The sequence below is a fragment of the Perognathus longimembris genome, chromosome 4, assembly GCF_023159225.1.
Source record: "Perognathus longimembris pacificus isolate PPM17 chromosome 4, ASM2315922v1, whole genome shotgun sequence".
Classification (NCBI taxonomy): domain Eukaryota; kingdom Metazoa; phylum Chordata; class Mammalia; order Rodentia; family Heteromyidae; genus Perognathus; species Perognathus longimembris.
The window spans coordinates 61,411,348-61,434,828 of NC_063164.1; the positions used below are offsets into that span (position 1 = coordinate 61,411,348).

Here is a 23,481-nt window from a genome sequence, read left to right on the forward strand (position 1 = left end):
GGGGAAAAAAGGATCCCTGCTGTATTGTGGTTCAGAATGCAGCTTCTTAAAGACCCATCATGATGACTGAGGTTGTAGAGACTGTTTTTGTGGGCAGCTGGTCTGAATGGTAGAGGTCTTGAGCATCAAGTGCTCAGGAAAAGTCATGTTTAATGTGAACATTTCCAGCAAAAGACTTCCATTGTCGACCTAATCTTGATAACTGTAGAAGGGCCCTGGTGAGAGGAAATGGCAAGCAAACAACCCAAATGATTGGAAATGCCATAGTAGCAGGAAACAGTCCTAGCATATGCACTAGCTCACAGCTGAAAGCTAGTTGTATTCTTAGTTGCTCTCTTTAAGGGACAGATTTTACTGTGAATTTTACCTAGCAAGTTCTTACTTGCTCGTTGTGCATGTACTAGTATGCTCACATTATATTTCTTTGCTGCCTTAAGTGAAAAGAACTAGACATATGTGTATTTTGTGCTTACAGTTGTTTTTAATAGGTAAGCTTTGCTAATCCCCATCCCTTTTTGCTCTAAGAAAGTTGGGAGCATTGAGGAATATGGAAGTAACACCCGGATCCATAGACCAGACAACCAGGATGGAGTTTTCAGTTTCTTTTTGCACATGATGCCCATGGAAGACCTTGTTTCCCTTGTGACCACCTGAAATCGAAACCCTTACTTTGTCCGACAAGTTAGGATTGTTCATTCTCATAGCAGATGGACCTTTCCAGAAGAGTGTTAGTGTCCAGAAGGCAAGGAAGAGCTCTGTCATATTTATTGTGTGTTAACATGCTGTAATCCTGGCTGGATGGGCCTGTCCCAGTGACCTCTCCAGAGATGGTGGGCTCTGGCTGGTCAGCTGCTGTAGAGGCCTTCTGTATGGCACAGGTTCTGGCTTAAAGCACCAGGGAAAGTGATGGCCAAAGGGGACAGCCCTGCAGAAGTAACCTCAGAACATGTCAGGAAACAAAGGAAATTACCTCCTCCTTTTGTCCCTTTTCTTGCCACTTCTGCATCTAATAATTAACATGACGATGGATTACATATTCTTACTTTCAGGAAGGAGAGAAGGCTTACCAACTGATGGCCTTATGTGATGATGTGATGATGGTTCCTGGTTGTTCCTTTTTTTTTTTTTTTTTTTTTTTGACACTGCCCTCTTGAAGGAGGGCTTGTCATCCTGCCTGGGAATGAGATACAAAACTTTCCCCAGTGTATTTGGGTGAGGGGTTGGGAGTGGAGATCTGCTTACTCTGCCAAAATTGAGCTTGTGAAGGTTGGGGAGGGGGAGGGGGGATAAGGAAGACTGGCAGAGGGTTGATAGCAGGCAGACTTGCTCTTGGAAGTAATTCTGCACCTTCTCCTGGGAGGGGGACAGGATGGAAGATCAAAGAAAAGAGATTAAAAAACAACAACAACCCTGGTGACCAGTTTGCTTCTTACCTCAAAGCCTGGGTGATTCCTACCATGATGCCCTTAAAAGGTGCTTCGAAGTGGGGTGCAATGCTACTGTGGGCAGGCTAGCAAGGGGGACCAAAAGGAGCGTGTGGGCCACTCCAAGGAATGTGCAGCACGCGGGGAGCCAGACCCAACCATTGCACCAGAGCGGGGGCGCCGGCGGGGTCCCCGGGTTCTATCCGGGGAGGGAGAGCTGGGGGCCTGCGGGCTGGCCGGGCCGCGGGCGCCGCGCCCAGAGGGCGGGCGGGGAGGCGCGGGTGGGCCTGGGCGCGGCGCGAGGCGGTGCGCGGCGGCTTCCCCGCCCCCGGCCGGCGCGCTCTCCTCTGGGGCGGTGGTTGAGGCCGTGGTAGGTGGGGACGCGGCGGCGTTGCTCCTCCGCTGCCGCCGGGAGAGTCGGCGGCGCCGCCAGCTCCGCGCGCGAACTCCAGTCCATGGCACATAGGGCGGCGGTCCCCGGAGCCACTCCAGTGTCGTCCGCCGCCGGGGCTGCGTTGCACTTTTAGGCGACAGTGGAGATCGAGGACGGGGAAAGTCAGCCTCGGAGCTGCAGCCCCTGCCGGCCGCCGCCGCGCGGCGAGAGGGAGTTCCCGGAGCGGCCCCGGGCCCGGCTGGCCCCCTCCCGCGCCCGCGCCCGCGCCCGCCGCTCCCCTCCCGCCGCCCGCGCCCGCCGCGATGATCTTCCCCAGCAGCAGCGGCGGCCACGGGGCCAGCGGTAACTGCAGGACGCCCTATCGCAAGCAGGTGAGGCAGCGGCGGGGATGCCGCGCCGAGGCCGGCGGACCCCGCGCTACAAAGGGCGGCGGCGAGCGGCGGGCTCCGCTCCCCCTCGCTGGCACCGGGCGGGGCGGTGACCTTGTTTCCGAGGGAGGGGGCGCGCGGGATCGGGAAAGAGATGGGCACGAGGACCTTCTTTAGCCGGGGAGATGCCCTGATCCCGCTCCGCCAGCCCGGGCTGGGTGGGACGGAGGGGGGAGAGGGACCGAAGGGAGAGGAGTGGAGAGGTGGCGCGGGCAGGGGCGCATCGGGCTGGGTGGAGGCTGAGCCCAGCCTTGCAACAAGTTTGGGGTTTTCCTTGAAACCTTTGTGTGTTGACGAGTTACGGGAATAAGTCGTGCAAGGGGTTTGCAAGCTTCAACTTGGAACCTAAAAGAACCTGTCCGAATCGGAGGAAACCCGGAAGACGTGTGAGTGTGTGTGTGTGTGTGTGTGTGTGTGTGTGTGTGTGTGTGTTCGCGCGCGCCCCCGTCCTTATTAAAAAAGAGAGAGGGAGAGAGAAACAGGAACTTCTGTCACTTTCTCAAGGTTTTCAGTTTTCAGAAGCACAGGGAAATCCTGTGACATCCTACTTGCAGAGATATTGGGGTAAACCTGAGTCATACACACGCCTTTTTCTTATTTTAATATTAATTCATACATTTTTAAAAAATAGATTGAACTCCGAAAGGCACTAAAGTGGTTAGATCAAAATTCCCTGCGGGGGGGCGGGGCGAGGAGGGGAGATGGGTAGGAGCATATAGTTGTGGCCTGTTTTGTTTTGTTTTCCGTCTTTGTTTTTGGAAGGTTACTGAAGCCATGTTGTGAGACTATCCCACCGAACCCTTTTCAGCAGCAGCAACAACAAAACCTAGCTTAAAATATGTAAAAAATGTGCAGGTCTGTTGAGAAAAGGTTAAACTGATTTAGAGGTCAGTGGCAAAATGCTTGTTGAAAAACAAAAACAGGATTGCAGATGTTTTTCCTCCATAATGAATCTCTTGTCTACATCCTTAGCCACTGAGACAAATCAATTAAGTTATTATCCCAATAATGATACCAGCGAACTGTGTACCCTTCTATGCGGACTGCGGCTCTTATTACCATCAAGACCCATGACAGTGATGCCTGGTGGGGCTTTCTTATACGGTGCCCACAGATTGTTGAGATATTTACTCCTTTTTCTCACAGTAATTTAAAAAATAGCATTAGTAGAGCTGCAAGTATTTTAGCAGGGACAAAAAGTCACATTCTCTGTTTTCTACTCTGATTCTTTTACATGTTAACTTTCCCTTTAAAAAAAGATTGAAAACATACCCTGGTTGTATGACCTCCATGTTGAAGTCCATGGAACTTTTACTTGGGTTAAGTCCCTTATTTTAATTAAATAATAAAATCTGTATGACTTGATGACTTGCTGACATAGACACACAGATTGTCTGGCTTCCCAAATCTGGTGTCTCTAAACTCACTTAGGGGCATTTTGTAAAATAAGTGACTGGGGGTGGGGGAGTCGGGCAACATCAACTTCCCAAGTGAAGTCAATTTACAATAAGTATTCTCCCAGCCTCTCAGCGCTCACCCACCTCTCTCTACCTGAAAAGATGGCTAATTATGTTAGGGCCTTGTGTATTCATTTATTTGTTGTCAGAACTCAGCAGGGTGTTAACGCTGAAATGGGAAAAGACTCTGAGGGCGAGGCATTTTGCTGTAAAGGGCTGGAGGTTTTGTGTGTGGAGGGGGGACAGCCTGCTGGCTGGAGCATGCTGATAAGATGCTCTCTTTTCACTGGGCTCTCCTTAGATTCAAAGACAAAAAGGGCTGACTGAATCAGAAAAACAAACAGACTTTCTTTTTTTCTATAGGCAAAGAAAGAAATGAATGTGTAGGCATTATACAGACACAAGACCCCGGGTACCAGTGGTATTTGAGTCAAAGGTTTCTTTTGTTAGTACTTAGTCATTCACTGGAAAAGCACACTTCCAGCCCTAGGACCTGGCTACCAGAAGTGACTTTGTGATCTCATCGTGGCTTTCCCTAAATGGGAAGTCTAATTAATGCCTTTTTGTGATGTTAAGTTTGTACTTTTAGTTCATACTACTTTGTTCATTTTGATGAGAGAATTGACAAGATTTAGGTCTATAAAGCTGTTTGTTTTTAATCTAGAAATGAAAAATATCAGCGGATTTCAGATAATTTGCACGAGGAAAAATCTGAATAAGGAATACTTTTAAAAAATCACCTTTGGAAAAGGCCTAATGGGTGAGAATCACTCATATGAGCATAAAAGTAGCAGTTAACAATCAAGGAGAACATTACTGCCTGTGCCTTGATGTCCTAAATGCTTTCGCTGGGTGCCTGATTTCATCATGTTGACAGCAATTCTATAGGCAGGTACCTTCAGTGTCTCCATTTAACAATGAACACTGAGGCATGAATTAAATGGCATGCAGAGTCTGCTACTCAGTACAAAGCCAGGATCTCAACCTCCATGGTCTTCAGGCCTTTAGAACCATCACACTACTGCTACCTGCTTCCATGCATATCCTAGGAAGCACACAGCTTCTCTGTGTCATGGCTCAGCACACTTCAGTCTTTAGTCTCAAGATGTCCAGGTTAGAGCTTCTCCCCACTCAGTGTGCATGTGTGGGGAGTTGGGGGTGGAGGATAGAGTACACGGAAGCTCTAAATTATGAATTTGTGGTGATTAAAAGCAGGATAGTTGTCAACATCATGCTTTAGTATATATGATCATACCATTTTTAAACATTTTAATGTTTTATATCCATAGGAGTCAGCCAGTGTCAGTCATAGTAGCAGTGGGTGGTGCTCAACTCTGTCCCATGTGATATAGCCATGGTATCTGGGAGCACCAATCTCCAGAGTCATCTGGGATAAACAGGATTTTCCTGCATCACAGGCCTGTGAGCACATTAGACACACACCTGCTCAGCCTTGGTGAAAGGATATGCAGCAGTCAGTATGTAGATAAAGTTTCTTGGTTCAAATCTTAGTGAATAAATGTGTACATCGTGTCACTGTTGACTGTGGCTCTTGAGATATGTACTATTTGTTAAGTAGATCTGTCTGATTATGTGAAAACAGCAAACCAAAATGAAAACTACTTATCAGGACTTTGGTAGTTGTAAAAATACTTTATTAAATCTTGGAAGAAAAAGAAGTGCTTCATGTTTAAAGCATTTGAGTATTAAAACTGTGTGTTTTTATTTGTTGTGTATTATTTCTGGAATTTTTAAAGTTTTTTTTACTTCTACTTTGGAACTGCTTTCTTGAGACAGTTGTCTTGGGGTGGCAGATAGTTGATTTCTTTTTGCAAACTCTGGCATAGAGCCTCTTGACAAGGAGGAATGTTGTCCTAGGGGATTGCTTTAGAGATCGGAGAGTAAGGATTTTCCAGTATGAATGTATTTTTACTTACAGATGGTCCATCCTCTAATAGTTGTACTTGTAAATGTTGCTAACTTGTGATGAGTGAAGTACTTATCTCCCCAATTTAAGGAGATTTACATAGTTTGCTGCTTTCTTGAAGATTAACTGGGTGTAGCTGCACGTGAGGAATTCAGCAGTGATTCAATGTTTGGCCTTGTTTGGTGGATGACATACAAAGCTGTTGATTAATCCTCTTCAAGCAGTTTCTGTTCACAGCAATTTGTGTTCCGTAGAATGAGTTTTGTTAAAGTTTAAAGTGCGTGGAAAATGTATTTAAATGAATACTGTGAGCCAATCCCGATTTGTTAGTTTCTACATAAAGGTAAACATATTTAGGCTCAGACTTTGACGATGGGGTTAAGGAGGTAGCAGAAAACTAAATTAGTATATGAGTAAGTATAAGATATTGTTTGCTTTTGTAGATTATGACTTAAATTGACTTGGTTTTGGATGTCCATCCCATAAGCTTTTGAAGAGTAGAATTCCTCATCAATGACTGCATGCTTTTCCTGCTAGGCACACCCTTGGCATCTCACTACATTTCCCATAGTTCACTTAGGGTTTCAAACACATTCCTAGATTGTGTGTTTGTTTCCTTCCTTTTAAAGACAACTGTCAAGAGTGGTCTTTGTGTACTGAGGATTGTTAGATTTTTGAGCCTTTCCTTAGTGGTGAGGGAGAGTATCAGTTCTTCAAAATTTCCAAAAACTGGTTCTGCTGTACTCTGCCAATAAACACATATCTTCAGCATGTATATCATGTATCCTCCCAGGCTCTGGTATATTTTAGTTCTCAAAATAGCCATATAAAGTAGCAAAAGAAAGGCATAGAAATTAAACAGCCCAGTTGGTAAAAGCCAAGTATCTGGGGTCAAGCACTGGGTCTGTCACCAAAGAGAAAAGAGACAGAAGTCAGTGAGGAAGAGTGGACACCCCTCCACTTGGTCTCCAGAAGACGTGATGCACAGGGTGGCCCCCATTATAGCTCTGTAATTTATTAGTGGGTGTTTTGTTTTGGTGGTGTTGTTTATTTCTTAAGAGCCTTTACCTCCAAGGTTGTTGGATAACATACTGGATTCTGAGTGAAATTTGAATTTCAGATAAACAAGGATTTTTTTTTTTTTCTCTGTAAGCATCCCAAATGTGTTGTCCAGCTGGGTGTTTTTCGTTTGTTAAATCTAATATCCTTTTCTCAGAGAATTTAAATCACTTTTGAAAACAAATTATATTTTTAAAAGCCCATGCTTATAAATCATGCAATTTCTCCTTTTTCTCTTTAAAGTTTTGTCTCTGACTTCATCCCTGTAAGCCCTGAGTATATTCAGAGTACATGTTACTTCCTAAGCCATTTGGTCTAGGCATCCTCCTACACTCACCCCAATTGAGAGACCTCAGCTTCAGTCCTGGCTCAAGCATTTGCATGCTTTCACTTATCCTTCCCTAAGCCTCAGTTTCTGTTAAGTAAAGACAATAGTACACACTTCCCATGGTAGTTGTTGCTAATCCTTCTGGGGTGTTATTATTATTAACATCCCCACAAAGCAAGCAACAGCGGGTGGTCCTAGGGGACTCTGTGTAGTCCTGGGAGACTTTGTCAATCTCTTAGGAATGAGCCCTGTTTGTGTGTTTGTGTTTGCAGCCTCTAAGAAGGGACTATGTTTAGAAATTGGATAGCCTCAGAAAGGGATAAGGACTAGGAGGTGGAAAGTGAATTTCACAGCCCCATTTTTAAAAAAGAAATGAAAAAGTGGATTTCCTTTGTAACATTCACTGTGGATTATGCCATGTTGCTGTTTACCTTTTCATAGAAAAAGGAAACCTCTTTGGTCTTTTATTTCATGCAAATTTATGAATGCAGAAGGACAAAAGTGCATTAGTAACCTTAGCTAGGAAAACCACTACCTTTTACATTTGCTTGGAAACTGACAGAAAAGATTATAAATTAGTACATTTGTGGTTAATTCCTGAATTTTTTCCTTTGTCTTATATATTTGAGTTTGAAAGATGTCATCTTTGCATTGTCTTTGGACACCTGTAGATGATTGGTGTGTGTTTGTTTTTAAACATGTGTCTATACAGAATACTATGCTTAGCATTGTAGACATTTAAACAGCTAAATTTTAAAATAATATAGACATACTATAGAACAGGAAGAAAGTTTTTAAAACTTTTTACTTCTTTTAAGAGAAACTAAAACATTAAAACAGGGAAAGAGAATTTCAGAATAGATTAGTGAGTCACTAAAACTGTGGCTATTTAACACTTTATTATGAGAGAGTAACAAAAGAATTTGGTGTTACCCAGATACTGCCTTAAAAAGTGGAAATCATACTGACTCCATTTTATTCATTAGAACAGAGGAAATTTCAAAACAATTAAAAAGAAGATCTCTATGTTTGATAGATGTTTGAACAAGAGTCTCAAGAGTGTAATCTTAAAAACATCCGGGTTGAGTGCTTAGACACACTTGTAATCCCTCCATGTTCAAGAGATGGACACAAGAAGATTGCAAGTTCCAGGCCAGCCTGAGCTATGTAGAGAGAACCCTATCTCAAAAAGCTAAAAACAAACAAAAACAAAAAGAAATATACTAAAACACTAGCAAGGTTTTCTGTGGTAGAGCCATGAGTGAGTTGCTTCTTGATTTTTTTTTCATTTTATTTCAACCTTCTAGTTAGTCCTTCTTAAGTATGTAGTTATTTCTTGGCGATCAAGAAAGAGAAAAAAATGTAGAAAATGTAATTAGTACTAGTACCTAAGAATTGTGATGAAACACCAAAGAATTCTTTCAGGTTGAAAAATCTCAAAAAGTAGCATGAAGCTGGCGTAGTGCGGCATGCCTATAGTCTCCACCATCAGGGAGACTGAGGTAGGGAGATCAGTTAAAGCCATACTGGGCAACAAAGTGGAACCAAATTAAAAATAAAGAAAAAGACATGAAGGTACTACTTTTTCTAATGCTTGACTTTTGAGGTGTGGTCTTTCTTATTCCTTATGCTTGTTTATATTTTTAGGTATTGTCAGTAGCTAACTCCCATGTTACGTTTTAGAAATTAGTTATTTATGCTCAATAATCTTTATAATTAATAACTTTTTAATTTTCCTGTATAGGCTAAAAGGACTTCTGAGCTCTTAAAAAACATTTTAAGGTACTAGTTTATCTAGATGGTTAGTATAAGGGAAAGGCAGCTACAGATACATAGACAGATGCATATATATGTATATACACATATATGTATATATATGAAATTTAATATCCTAGATTACTTTTCAGGAGAATAGGGAGGGGTTATCACAGTCTTCTATTTTAATTTGGCTTCCAACTTGTATTTATTTTTTATTGCCAAGGCAATATACAGAGGGTTAAAGTTACATACACAAGGTAGTGAGTATATTTCTTGCCACACTTGTTAGCTCCTCCCTCATTTTTCTCCCACCTTCCCTCCTCCCCGATCCCCCCAACCTTAGTTGCACAGTTTACAACATATTGTCTTGTAAGTATTGCTGTTCACACACTCACACACACAGACACACACACACACACAGAGGGAAGGGGGAGCGAGGAAGGGAGGGGAAAGAGGGAGGTAAGGAGGGAGGAAGGGAGGGAAGAGAATTCTGTATTTAATGTGACAAATCAAGAGTCTTCTACCTGTGTCAGAATCCTTTGGATATATTTAATTTTGACTACTCATGATGATCTTCATTTCAAATTTACCTAGCTTTTAACATTTGGAAAGAGTTTGCAGCAGGAGGTGTGCTTTCTTTCTTTAATGTATAGTATAACCATGAAAATGTCTGTGAGACATACAGGACCCAGGTGATTATGGGCATTGTAGAAACAATTGTTAGTGCGCAACCAGGGAGAAGGCACATTCAGTATACCTGGAGATTTAGGTGTCCATTGCAGAGGCTGACAGGCTTAAGGATCAAAGGAAGAGGAGAGAGCTGAGCAGAAGATAGAGAAATGAGGCTAAGGGAGAGGGGATGCAGTGTTATCTTGCTAAGTTCTTACACTGTTAGTTAATGCAGCAACAGTCTGTGCATGTCACATTGTTTTGTTGCTGTCTAGGTTGGGAGCAAACATGTAGGCTCGTTGTTTTTGCATTAACTCACATTCTTTATCCCAGGTTTTTTTTTCCCATCCTTCCCCCCCCCCCCCCATCTCTATATATCAGTCCCACCATTTAGCACTTGCTGGTTTTTGCCTCTCCTTTTGGGGGAGCAATATATGTCACCTGTTTTGAAGACTACTAGTGCTCAAGCCAACTGTAACCTATTGAAAAGGTATAGAGAATACTTTGTTTCTACTTTGTATCCTCCATTCAGTGGTCAAATATATCAGACCAGTTGCAAGAGACTAGTTACTTTGTTTAACTGAAACTGGGAAACATTGTGTTTAATAGTTATTGAGTATGTAGCATAGGTGGTTTTGAAATATACATACATCCTTAGGAAGAAAAAGGATGTCCATGGTGTCCAGAGGAGAGGTCAGACAGAAAAGCAGTGAGGAACACTTTTAAATCAGTGCTGAGACTGTGAGGAACCAAAAGATGGCAGTTACATTGTAGATGGGAGGGGCAATCAAACATAGGGACACAAAGACTGTAAATTAAGTGTAAAGTGTTAGAGACATTGTGTATCTCCTAGGTAGAGCTTCAGAGCTTTTATAGGCTTGTCCAATGTATCTGTCCTGCAATAAGTTTTGTGACTGCTGTGGCAGAGAGCTGGAGGATGAGACAGGATGCTGGTTGATCATGGAAGGTGACATTTCAAGGGGAAGGAGCATTGCAACCCAGCATTGAAGATAAGAGAAGACAGGATTTATTAGGGGGCTAGTGAGAAATTCAAGCCAGCAGGATGTAGTATGGAGCTTGAGTTGTAGCAGTGCCAAGATCAAGTTAGGTAAAGTGGACCACTGGAGAGCCTGAATTGAGGAGATATTGTCACAGCTGAAATAAAGATATGAATTAGAGGAGTGGCAGTGTAGATTTATTAAGTAGAACAGAAAAGATTTGGCTAGTGACTTACTGATTGGTGGAGGGAAATATTTTGAGGAAAGAAAATCCTAGGCTTCTAATCTTAAATGATTGAAAAAGGAAAAAGTGTTGAAGAAGTACAAGGCTGTTATAGAGATATTTGACATTTTTAGATGTAAAAAATAAGTGGGATTGCCAAATTCTACTGCTATTCTATGTCCAAACATCAGGAATTCCAAGTCCCAGCTGAGTTCAGCTTGGTTTGTTATAAGAAAAAAATTGTCAAGACTGAAGATCAGTCATACTTCCAGTAAGAATGCCTCTTGGAGTTCAGAGATGAGTTGTAAGCATTTCTGTACTGCTTCCTTGGTTTGCCTTGAAGTCAGAATAGAGGCTGACTCATATGGGTGTAGGGGATTTTTATGTTGGCCCTGGATTCTGAGATTGTTTAGAGTGGAGCACATGTGGCAAATCTCTTTATGGGTTATATGCCCCATCTGTAACTGTATAGTCATTTCTAACACCTGTAAAATAGCAAGCAAGCTCACTACTTAGTTAAAACCTCTCCCAACTCAATAGGATGTAGCCAATGCACGGGTGAAGAGATTAGAGATTAGAGGATTCATCCTACCACAATGGAATAGTTTCTGGGGAAAGGCAATGATTTGGCTGGCAATTTTAATTTAACCCTATGCATGATACAAGTGTGATTTCTTTATTCCAGGTAGAAATTTTTAGCCAATAATTTGAAATACAGAGCTGGAGCCTAGAGGCATAAAGTATCATTTTTCCAGAAAGGAGTATCAAGAAAAAAGGTAGGACAGAACTTAGAGAACACAGGTTCTGTACAGGGAAGGAGGAGGTTAAGCCTTTGGCAAAGTGAGGAACAGAGATGACAGAACTCTGGGAGAGACCAGAGGGGCATGGGCGCCATGGCAGAGTCCTTTCAAGGAGAGGTGTTCAGCTCTTTTAAATGCTGCCCAGAGGTCAATCAAGACAAAGGCCCAGTGAAAGGCAGTTGGAAATATCTTCTCGGAGGTCTTTGTGAGCTTTTGAAACAGAAGCTTCAATGGAGTCTTGTGTGTGTGCTGGGCAGGAATGGGGTGGGGGAGCAAGGAGGAAGCACATTCCACAGGGTTTAAAGGGTGAAGAGGGTGTATGTCTTTTGGAAAGGCCAGGCCCAAAGGAAAGACACAAGGCTGTTGTAGCAGCTGAATGTGTTTATAAGGAATAAATAGATGAGAGAAAAAAAAACCCACAGAATAATTGGAAGTATGATTTCCTCTTAAGAAAGACTGAGGCAGGATAAGTCCTATAGAAAGGCATCTCTTCTGAGCATTTCCTCTCCATGAGACCTGAAGAAGAGAGGCTGTGCCCCGGGCAGCTAGGAAGATTAGGAAGCTGACTAGTTCTTTAAGAGGTTACATTTCAGGTAATGGATTAGGTCATTTGGTCAAGGAAGGGGAAGGGAGGGATGATAAACAGAATATTCCTGCTTAAGAAGTGTAAGGAAAGGATTTCAATAGCTGTGCTTAGGAAGTTATGAGCATTCAGTGGAGATGAGTAAAAAGATGACTAAGCTCTAGTGAGGGCTCAGAAGTCTGAGCCAACAAGATATTCTTTATTCAGCAATAAAGTGGGGTAGTGATAGGGGATCTGGGTAATGGATTTATATGGAGTTTGACATGGGTAAGGTGAAGATGATATATATTGATATCATTGTTATAAAGGCTGAGAAACCAAAGAGAGATGAAGTATTTTCAGAATAAAGAAGAGCATAGAGATTCTCATGAGATACAAAAGATACTGGGAAAGAGGGAAGATGATAGATGTAGAAGAAAGAACTGGTAGTAGTAATAGTCATTGTTAAATCAGGTTTAGAATCTTGAAGATAGAATTCTAAGACCCTTGACTTTCTAGTCCTCGGTGCCATGAAAAACAAAACAAAACAACAAAAAACAAATCCTATGAGTTTTTTGAGAGGATTAAATGAGATAAAACATATCTAATGTTATGTACATATCATAATACCTGAGGATATAGGTGGTTATAATTATTGGGATGACGCTCTTATATAAAGTATGCCTTTCTATTACTATTAAAATATTTGTGTAAATCAAATATTTCAAAGAGATCACAAACTGAAATACATTACTTTTTTTCTTTATTGTCAAAGTGTGATACAGAGGGGTTACAGATTCATATGAAAGGCAGTGAGTACATTTCTTGTTCTACTTGTTACCTCCTCCCTCATCTTCCCCCCTCCCCACTCCCCATCCCTTCTCGCCCCCAAGAATTGTGCAGTTGGTTTACACCAAATGGTTTTGTAAGTGTTTCTTTTTGAATGGTTTGTCTTTTTGTTCTTTGTCTCTTGATTTTGGTATTCCCTCTCCCTTACCCAGTTCTATTACCCATATAAATAGTATCCAGGGTACTCAGATGTGATACAAACTACAAGCCAAACAAGTTTAAAAGACATCAATTTCAGATGAGATTGGGTGCGTTCAGGGTGGTATGGCCATAGACAAAACATCAATTTCAAAATATCCTGTTACTTTGAGAAACAGAAAGACAGATGTGAATATCACTTGAATATATTTCATTGTTTCCCTAAACTCATTTGATCATGGGACCACTGACTATATTCTTGGAACAATAGTTTAATGCCTCCAAGCATATTTCTTAGGCTTTCTGTGTCTTAATACTCTTAGTAGCAAACCTAAGGATAATAGTGGTTTAATGTTACTGAGATGATTAGATGAAGCTATATATGCAACAGAACTTGACGCACTACCCAGCATAGTTTCTCTAGCGTCTTCCTTCCTTCTTTAAGTTGTCTCCTCATGTGGCAGTTTGTCTAAAGAGGCTCATGGAGCTTTAATTATTACTAGTATGGCAGCTTTAATTGAAGAAGACTGTCATCTTTCTACTCAGAAAACAATGTGACATGAGAAGGATATAAAAAAAATTCCCCTCAGTTTTCATTGGAAAAATAGAAATGATTTTTATATGAGTTCCCAACTTAAGGGTTATTAGATGAGTTAATGTAAGATAACAAGCTCTATGTATGTATGAGGTATCATGATGTTAAAGGTTTTTGAGATGGATGCTCTAAAGTGGTAGGTGAGAATTTTGCTTCCTTTGACATCCAATTTTAAATTGATGAAGTTTTGTTGTTTAAAGCTTTTGTCTCCAAATTGTGTTCACTAAAATAATCCAAGTTGGGTTCTATTGAATATTGAAAAATGTTCTAGTAATTAAAATACCCAGTTCCAAAACAACTTGGGAAACATCACATACTATATAATATTACGTTGAGGAGACATGGTATGAATTAGTAGGAACATTTTTGAAGGCCACAGTAAAAGCTATTTATCCAACTTTATGGATTTTATTGGTTTCCAGAAATGATTCATTCATAGAACCACTTTGCCCTAGACTATTACTAGCTATATTCTTTGCACAGCCTGGGAGAGCACATACTTAAAGCAACCATTCATGTCCAGAGTTGGGAGGGATAGTGGAGATGATCTGGATTGGCATCTTTAATTCACCCAGAAGACATAGAAGGATTTCTTGAGAAGCCTACGTCTTTCAAGGCAGCACCCCCCTCTCCTGTCCTCATCATCTTTGCCTTTCCAAAGGTGCCATATCCCACATCATTGCTGTTGTAATGAACTCGGCTTCTAAAACAGTCATTAATAGGGCTTTAGAATTGTTTCCTTGGGGTGCTGAGTAGGCTTCCGGTGAAAGTTATCTTTAGATGAAACACTAGAATCAGCTTTTATTTCTTTTTTGCTGGTAATTTCTCCTGTCTTAAAATCAATTTCCCCACCTGTTTTATTGCTTTTAAAAATATGAACCAAGTCAGAATAACTGTGACTTGAGAAATCAGTCTAGTTTAAAATGCCAGTGATCTGGAAACCCACACATTCCAGTTATTAATGAATACTCTTGCCCTCTAACTTGCCTTTCTCTCTTTCATGTAATTGGTTGTGGGTAGACAAATTTGCATAGTTTTAGCCCTTTCCTGCATGACTTAATACAGCATGCATAGTTTACTCTGTGGTTTCTAGGTGTAAGTTCCTGTGTAGAAGAGAGTGCACTTAAGACTTTACAACCCTACTGTACTGAAAGCCCATCTGGAACATACACTGTGTTGTGTGCTTTTGAAAAACATGAATGGCCACTTCAGTTCTCTTATCATTGGGATATTTCAGACATTAATTATTCTTTCACTTGGGACATTTCTCTTTTTGTTGTTGTTGTTCCCTATTAGGTTCTTAGTTGCCATGTCTAAAGAAAAGCAGTATGTACGTGGGTGCGATGGTACATGACCATAATTCCAGCATTTAGGAGGTAGATATCTTTTTTTTTTTTTTTTTTGGCCAGTCCTGGGCCTTGGACTCAGGGCTTGAGCACTGTCCCTGGCTTCTTCCCGCTCAAGGCTAGCACTCTGCCACTTGAGCCACAGCGCCCCTTCTGGCCGTTTTCTGTATATGTGGTGCTGGGGAATCGAACCTAGGGCCTCGTGTATCCGAGGCAGGCACTCTTGCCACTAGGCTATATCCCTACCCCCAGGAGGTAGATATCTTGACTCATGTTAGTGAACACTCTACAAACACCAGTTGCCTTCGTCTTTTTGAGGGGACACAATTCAACTCATAACAGCCAGGTTCCATATGCTCGCTCAGTGTAAGGCAAAACTTATCAGCCAAGCATAGGCCTAAAATAAAGCCACAATACTTAAGACATAATTGTGGTCACATTAACTACTGTAAAAAAGTATTTAACAGGTGACTCTGTTGTATGTAACATATAAGGTATTTGTTTTTAACTTGCAGGGTAGAAGACATGTCTTTACAGAAGTAGTTTAAAAATGTAAATAGCTTCACTTACAGCCAGCCTTCAGGGTCCTCCAGAATTCCTTCTCTGCTTTGCTCTGTACCTACCATTCTAGACAAAAATTCCTTCCTTGATTCTCCTTTCATCTCCACATCTTTGTTGTCACCAATGGCCACAGAATTCCTACCTTCCTACTTTCATGATCATGACCCCTTTGTCTTCAAGTTGAAATACAGGCTGGACTTTTTCCAGGAAGATCATCTTTGTAAACTCTCTTTTCTTTAGGCCTTTTACACTTGTGGGAAAGCAGAATTCTGATGTGATGGTTTTCTTGCCCACCATCTCTCAGTTTGGTGTGTGAGGGTGGTGTGTGGAGACGGGAAGGCAGTCATGGCTTTTGTAATGCCAGTGCCCAGGCATCAAGTTAGCTCTGTAGGAATGAAGTGAGTACCTGTAGTTACTGGGTAAGCTGTTCTTAACAAGGAAATTCTTGCCTGGTAGTAAGTTCGTTTTGAAAGCTGTGTTAGAAATTTTAGTTGAGTGGTGTTAAATTGTAAGTTTTTTGAGTGTTATGTAGGAATCGCAAGGTATACATATGTTCCATTACATACCTCTCACTATTGTTATTCTCAACCTTTTAAAAAATCTTTTCTTCCTTTTTTATTTTTAAAGATTATCAAGAACATACCCTAGGTAGGTTTTTTCAAAAAAGAAAACAGCTTAATTAGCCATTTATTGTTCCAAATGGATTCTTCCTGATATATATTTTTTGCTTAATTATTCAGAGTTTTTTAACCTTTTGTTTCAGTGTGTATCTCCTTACCAAATAGTTTGTTGAATATCTTTGAGTAAGGCAATCTCTACTTCTCTATAGCATACTATTTACTTAATGTTGTGCATATTAGGGTGAGGGGCATACTTTGTGCTTGGAGCTTCCTTCAGAATTCTGTTCCTTAATATATGTAAAACCTGGATTTTCTCAGATGGAACTGTCCCAAAACACATCCAATGCATAGAATCAGGCACGGGCAGGCTTTTTGGTTCTTATTCTACCAACTGTTTCAGTGCTGGCATTGCCAAGTGTCATGAAGTTCACTTCAAGGTGCTCTACACTTTCTACCCAAAATGAGGTCATTGGGTTTTCCCAAGTGGCCACTTTCTGAAATCTGTGGCCACAGACAGTGACATAATTTGGGAAATGAGCATATTTGCAGTTGACTCTGAATAGAAGCAAAAACGTTTTTGGGCTGTGCAGGAGGGTGCTAAGAAAGGCCTCTCCCAAGGGAAGCCTCTCAGTAGATGTGGTTGTATTTGTTTTCACCCAGTCTAATGCTGAGCTGTTAACCTAGAGCTGGACATTGAACTCTCTGCATGTCAATTAGTGGGGAGCTGCCAGGCCTCTCACATCTAAGGGATGGTTGTCTCAAAGTGACAGATCAGGAAAGGAGAAACTGCTTGGATCAGCTGGAGCAAAAGAGGATCTGGAGGGTGCGGCCAGAGAACATGTGGTTTTCCAAGCTAGAGACATCTTCCCCTGAAGGCAATGAAGAAGAGGTCAAGTGTGAGGGACAAGATGGTGGTTGCTTTACTTGGGGACCAAACCCAGAACCAGAGTGCCCAGAGGAAGACTCAGATGCCCTGTAGAAACCATGAAAGGCCCTTTCCAGTGGGAAAGACAACAGGCACCCCTGGATTTCAGTGGCAGGCTCTCAGGACAATGTGCATCAGAATCTCTTGGGGCTCTCACAAAAGTGAAAATTACTGGGTCCTGCTACAGCATGCTCATCTGAAGCAGTGGAAACATTTGAAGGTCTTTAGGGGCTCAGAAATCTGAGGATATGGGGGTGAAATACCCCTGAGGAAGGGTTCTACATTGTTTCCATGTCAAAAAATGGACTGAGTAAGCTTGAACATCCAGCAGTGATACAGGGAGGAAATGTAAACGTGTGCCCAATAGACAATGACAGCTTCATGAGTAATTGAGTCAAGTGGATCCAAAGAAAAACTGGGATAGTTCTCATAAGGCAGATGTCAGAAAAGTTAACAGCACACATTTCTTGGAAACTTGGTTGGCCAGGGTCCTGGTGTAGCTGGACTGATGCACTCAAGCAGTTCTATGTTTCTGCTGGAAACAATCTCAAGGGTTTAGTCTGAGCTGTGGCCAGCTCTTCCCTCCTCTCTCCACCCCCTTTCCCTTCCCTTCCCTCCCTTGCCCTTCCTTTCCCTTACCCTCCCCTTCTTTTTCTGTTTTCCTTTTTTCCTGTTAGACATTTGCCTCATAATTTTTAAAGTAACTTTTTGGTGTGGCATGTGTTGTAGGGTAAGAGTCTGTGTGTCTTACAGAAAAGGGCAAGGGGGCTGGGGATATAGCCTAGTGTCAAGAGTGCCTGCCTCGGATACACGAGGCCCTAGGTTCGATTCCCCAGCACCACATATACAGAAAACGGCCAGAAGGGGCGCTGTGGCTCAAGTGGCAGAGTGCTAGCCTTGAGCGGGAAGAAGCCAGGGACAGTGCTCAGGCCCTGAGTCCAAGGCCCAGGACTGGCCAAAAAAAAAAAAAAAAAAAAAAAAAAGAAAAGAAAGAAAAGGGCAAGGAGGAGAGATTCTTCAGCATGTAGTCTCCAAATACAGTGAATGATGTCTGTGAATTGTCATTTGCCTTCTCGTCTTAGTCCCTCTTCTTAGCCTCTTTGCTGTACATATAGAATAACAAGACTGCCACCAGTAGACAAAACAGGAGAGGTTTCAGAGCTCACACTGTTGCAGAGTCCCCACCACAGCCAGCAGAGGCAGTCTGACCTTGGCATACAGTTCCTGCCCCTACCTCCACACGCTCATCCTCCAGCTACAAGACTTGCCAGGAAAATTAGTTCATTTGAAAAAAAATGCAGTGATTCAAAGCTCTCCTAAAATGTGGAGGCTTTACCAAGTTTTTATTCATCCATCCTAAGGGGTAGACTGTAAAAAGAAGCATTAAGATAAAAAGATTCCTTGCTATAATGTATTTCACTCACCCCAGGCTTTTCCCCATTATCATAGCCACCCCAGCCCCATTTACTACAGCTAATAATAGTATTTCGAATTTTTTTTTGTTGGTTGTAGGGCTTGAACTCTGGGCCTGGGCACTGTCCCTGAGCTCTTCAGCTCAATGTTAGCACTTAACCACTTGAGCCTCAGTGCCACTCCCAGTTTTCTGGTGGATAATTGGAGACAAAAGTCTCGTGGGCTTTCCTGCCCAGGCTGACTTTGAACTGCAGTCCTCAGATCTCAGCCTTCTGAGTAGCTAATATTACAGGCATGAGCCACCGGTACCTGGCAAGATATTGAATTTTTAACTGCTCTGCAAGCAATCACATATCACAGAGGTCTATTGGATAGCTAGTAGGGAGGATAGCCAGGAAAATCACTGTCTTAACATTGGAGAAACAGTAAAAAGCTGGTGATCAAATCCATTGAAAACATGCACTTGGTCCACCATGTAGAAAACATGCTTGTCAGTTCCTTAGATGACACCTAGCTAGGAGGAGGAATGAGGACATATACAGAATGCTAGTTAGATTCTGAAGAACGCTAGCGTGCCAAAAGATGAGCCCAAGTTAACAAAAAGGAGTTGAATAGGAATAAACAATCATAAAATCTTGCATTTTGGTTAAAAAAACACTGAGGGAAATTTAATATAACTCCATGAATAAAAAGACATCAGTGGCTGATGTTTTAGTTTGTGTTCTGCTAACATAGGATATTAAATGGCTTCATCAAGAATTTATGTCTCCACAGTTCTGGATACAATGTCTGTGAGTAGATGTTGTTGTTGAATTCTGTCTTTTGTGTTTGCAGAATGTCAAGTGCAGAATCTTTACATAATGGACAGATCTACAGAGCTCCAGAGAGTGGGGAGAGCCTATGTCTGATAGCACTAATCATGAGGGTTCTACCCTCTTGGCCAAACCACGTCCTAAAGGTCCCATTGCCTAATACTATTACATCGTAATTTCCACAGATGAATTTAAGTGGACACATACAATTGGTAACAATTGGTTTGACCATAAATGAGTATCAACCAACAAATGGATTTGGCTGTTTAGTGTTACCTACATTAACATAGCTAGAATAATAGCCAAACAGAGTCATATGACTGTGTGGAAAACTCTTAGTTTAACATTTTTTTCTCTAACTTGAGGTTTTTGAAGTCATACTTACTTTTTTCCTCTCACAGAAATGTCATATTTAACAGTTTGAGAAAATAGTAATTAGATTCCCTTGTGTTAGCCTAGAAACCTAAGGGTTTTTTCTCAATTAATTTTATTAGTTTATATTAATTGTAAAAAGTGAGAAGTTTCGTTGTGTTTTCTCTGTACATGTAATATATTTAGATCCTATTTACCTTCTTTAGTACTGGGTACATTCAATTGTTTGTTTATTTATGGTGGTACTGAGGTTTGAACTCAGGGTTTTGCAGCTTGCTAGGCAAGCACTCTACCTCTTGAGGCCTACTCCAGAACTTTCTTACATATGTTTTTAATGCAGTTCAATTTGTCCTTTTCCTATGTGCACTCATTTCATAGTCTTTTTAGAACTGATAGTGCCCACTCAAGTTATGAGTCCCTTGTTAGCAAAGATTTGTCATACTTTCTATTAATTAGGGGAAGCATATCTTTCTTGTTTGTAATCACAGTGAAAGTTTTGGATTGGTGGCCTTTGTTTTCACTGTCCTCATGTTCCAAGTTCCAGAATAGCTCTGCAGGGACTTACTATATGGCCAAATCCCTTCTGGATGTTCACCTTCCCTCTGCTGGTGATAGCAACCATATTCTAGGCATATGGGGAATTCAGAGAGGGGCTTTAACCCCAAAACATATATATTTAAAAGTGCAGATGGCTAAACAAACCCAGTTTAAAAAGTGCAGAACTAGGGCAGAACAGGTAGCCATTCCAGGGCCTTTCCTGAGGAATTACTCTACCAAACTCACCCTAGCTATACCTGACTTTAATCTTTGTGTTTTCCTTATTTATTGTCAAAGTGATGTACAGAGAGGTTACAGTTTCATACGTTAGGCCTTGGGTACATTTCTTGTACTGTTTATAGGATCCTTGTTCTCTTCCCTCTAATATCCTCCATTATTTTCTTCTATGTGTTCATGGAAAGAGCTCCGGAATATGAGAGGGAATTGAGCAGTTGCTTTCTATACAAGTCAGTTTGAGATGCTTCTGGCTACCTCAGTATCACATCCTGAAAGACATTAAGGAAGGTGGACTCGAATGTAGGTTTCACACTGAGGACTTCCTGCACGCTTGACAATTTCCTGAGGGGTGTGTAGTTATATAGTCTCCACATCAGCTGGTAGCAAGAATAGAACAAGAATAGAATTAAGTAGCTTGTCCTCACTGTACATATGAAGGGATGACACTGGGAGGTGTTAAATAGGTAGCCCAAAGTCAAATAGGGAGTGGCCAAGGTGGCATCTGAACTTGGGGCTGATTTCAGAATCCATTCTTCCAGCCCTAATTGCTCTACTGCTAATCGTGAAAGTCACGCAATCTGGCTAGACCTTCACCAGTGGCTCATGCTATAATCCTAGCTATCTGGAATGCTGAGACTGGCTGAAACTTGAGGCTAGATAGTTGGGCACTGTAGCACTTGCCTCTCATCCTGTCATCATGGAGAGGCTAGCCTGAGTTGAAACCTCAGTACAGAAAAAGAAAAAGTCATTCCTGCAAAAGAAGATATTTGGTTATTGTTATTTGATTTTAGGTTTAGAGCATGTCATTGAAGAAGTGTAGTTCTCATGCAGGGTCTAAAATTTGGATGATACTGATGATGATAAAGGAGGAGGAGAAGAAGAAAAGCTAAGCTTTTGCTGTGTTGTAGCATTCAGATGGTTCAGAAGTGAACTGGAGCATCTGCTATTTTCCATTGATACTTTTGAGTAAATAAAAGCACATTTTACTCATAGAAAAAATTTGTACTTTGACAAGGGACTGCATAAGATGATCTGTACATTTCTTGTTGATCTAAATATGGTTAGTGTATTCTTTTTTATTTTAAAATTATTATTATAAAGGTGATATACAGAGGTGTTACAGGTAGGCAAGTCAGGTAGAGAATACATTTCTTTTTGGACAATGTCACCCCTTCCCTCACTGTTTCCCAGTTTTTCCCTCATGTCCCCACCCACAAGTTGTATAATTCATTTTCAACATTTTGTCTGTAAGTACCACTGCTGCATTTGTTCACCCTTTATCCCTCCATTTCTGTGTTCTCCTTCCCCTCCCAAAGACAGATAAATGAACAAAAAAAACTAAACCAAAACAGCAACAAAGAACAAAACCTTTGTTCCCATTTCCTGGAGTTCATTTTGATAAATAGCATGCGCATAGTCATTGTCCCTTTGTGCTCTCCTCTCCTAAGAGTATCCTCCTTTGGCTTAGTAGATTCTTACATAAAAATTATACTTATGTATAACCTGTGATTGAGCAGCTAATAGTTAAAGTGGGAGGGGGCTAAATGGTCAAAATACTTAACTGGAGAAAGTTACTATACTTGGTTGAGTACTGTTCACCTCAAAATTTAGACTTTATGTTGAAATCAGGACATTATTTACAGCAATAATTAAGGATCTTGAGATAAAATCAAACTGGATTTACATCGGACCCTAAATCTAATTATTGTTGTTTTGTTCAAAAGAAGGCATGAGTTGGGCAGTGGTGTGGCTCAGGTCTGCAATTCTAGCTACTCAGTAGGCTAAGTTCCAGAGGAACAGAGTTCAAAATCAGCACCAGCAGAAAAGGCTGGGAGCCTTCATTTCCAGTTAACAAGCAAAAAATCTGGCTGCAGATTTGTCTTAATTGTAGAGTGCCCACCAAGAAAGCAAGCTATAAATGAAAAGTACCTAACCCTGAATTCCGACTCCAGTACTAGAGGAAAAAGGAAAGAAAAGAAAAGAAGAAAAGGAGGTATGAAAGAGAAGGGCATGTGAAGATAAAGACAGAGGTCAGAATTCTTCCTCAAGGACAATAGCAGCAGCTGGCACCGTTTCCTGGAAGAAGCATAGAAAGATTCTCCACTGGAGCTCTCAGAGGAATTATTGATCTACCAACACCTTGGTTTAGCTTCCTGAGCTGGGGGAGAATACAGTCCTATTAAGTTACTGTGTTTGTAGTAATGTGTTTCAGCAAACAAAGGAAACAAATACAACCTTTTCCCCTGCTTTCTGTCCATTTATAGTTCATTTTGTTTAGCTTACTAAGTGTATACTGTGTGTTTTCCTGGCAAAACAATCCCACTGATTTGTATTGGGATTGCTGTGCTTATTCACTTCACATTGTAAAGAGAAGTGATGAATTTCAGGGGCCAACTTTTTTAAAAAACTGTACTGGAGGGATTTGGAGGTACTTGGATTCATTTAAAAGAATTTTATCAAGCCACTTGCATGACTCCACTTACAAGTTAGTCCTGTGAAACAAAACAAAACAAAAACAACTCACTGACTTCTAGTTCTCTGAAGTTAAAAAATATCAATTAAAAGGGTTGGGTTGAATATGTCACTTTTCAGTCAGAAGGCTAATAAAGCAAATCCTGGCAAGAATGAAGAACAACTACCTGACCAGGTGTGGCCATTTCCAAAGGCAGAAGAATCCCAAAATAACCCATTCTTCTCCAAGGTGTGTGGTAATTCTGATTCCTCTGTTTTGTAAAGTCAAGTATCCATAGATCTTATGTATCCAAAACTAATAGGATTAGGAATATTAGGACTCCATTTTTTTCTGAATTATAATACTCTCAATAATGATTTGTTTGGACACCTGGTGTTTTGAAGTTGTTTGTTGTTGTTTTTGTCAGTTCTGGGGCTTGAACTCAGGGCCTTAGCACTGTTCCTGGCTTCTTTTGGCTCCAAGCTAGTACTCTACCTCTTAGCCACAGCGCCCCTTCCAGCTTTTTTTGCTTATGTGATGCTAAGGAATAGAATCCAGGGTTTCATGCATGCTAGGCAAGCACTCTACTGCTAAGCC

General features: G+C 41.3%; 1 protein-coding gene across 7 annotated transcripts in view; it reads left to right on the forward strand.

The window, feature by feature from the left end:
* Rbms1 (RNA binding motif single stranded interacting protein 1) overlaps positions 1–23,481 on the forward strand; it is a 229,002-nt gene that overhangs the window by 88,863 nt on the left and 116,658 nt on the right. The window contains exon 1 of one of the 7 annotated variants that reach the window (XM_048345348.1): positions 1,721–2,189. The exons of 4 other annotated variants lie outside the window; for them this stretch is intronic. In XM_048345348.1, coding sequence (XP_048201305.1) covers positions 2,121–2,189 — 69 coding nt within the window. In that variant the 5' untranslated portion in view covers positions 1,721–2,120. Of the gene's footprint in view, positions 1–1,720; positions 2,190–23,481 lie in introns of those variants that run through there. 2 more of the 7 variants (XM_048345350.1, XM_048345354.1) reach the window with 2 other exon arrangements.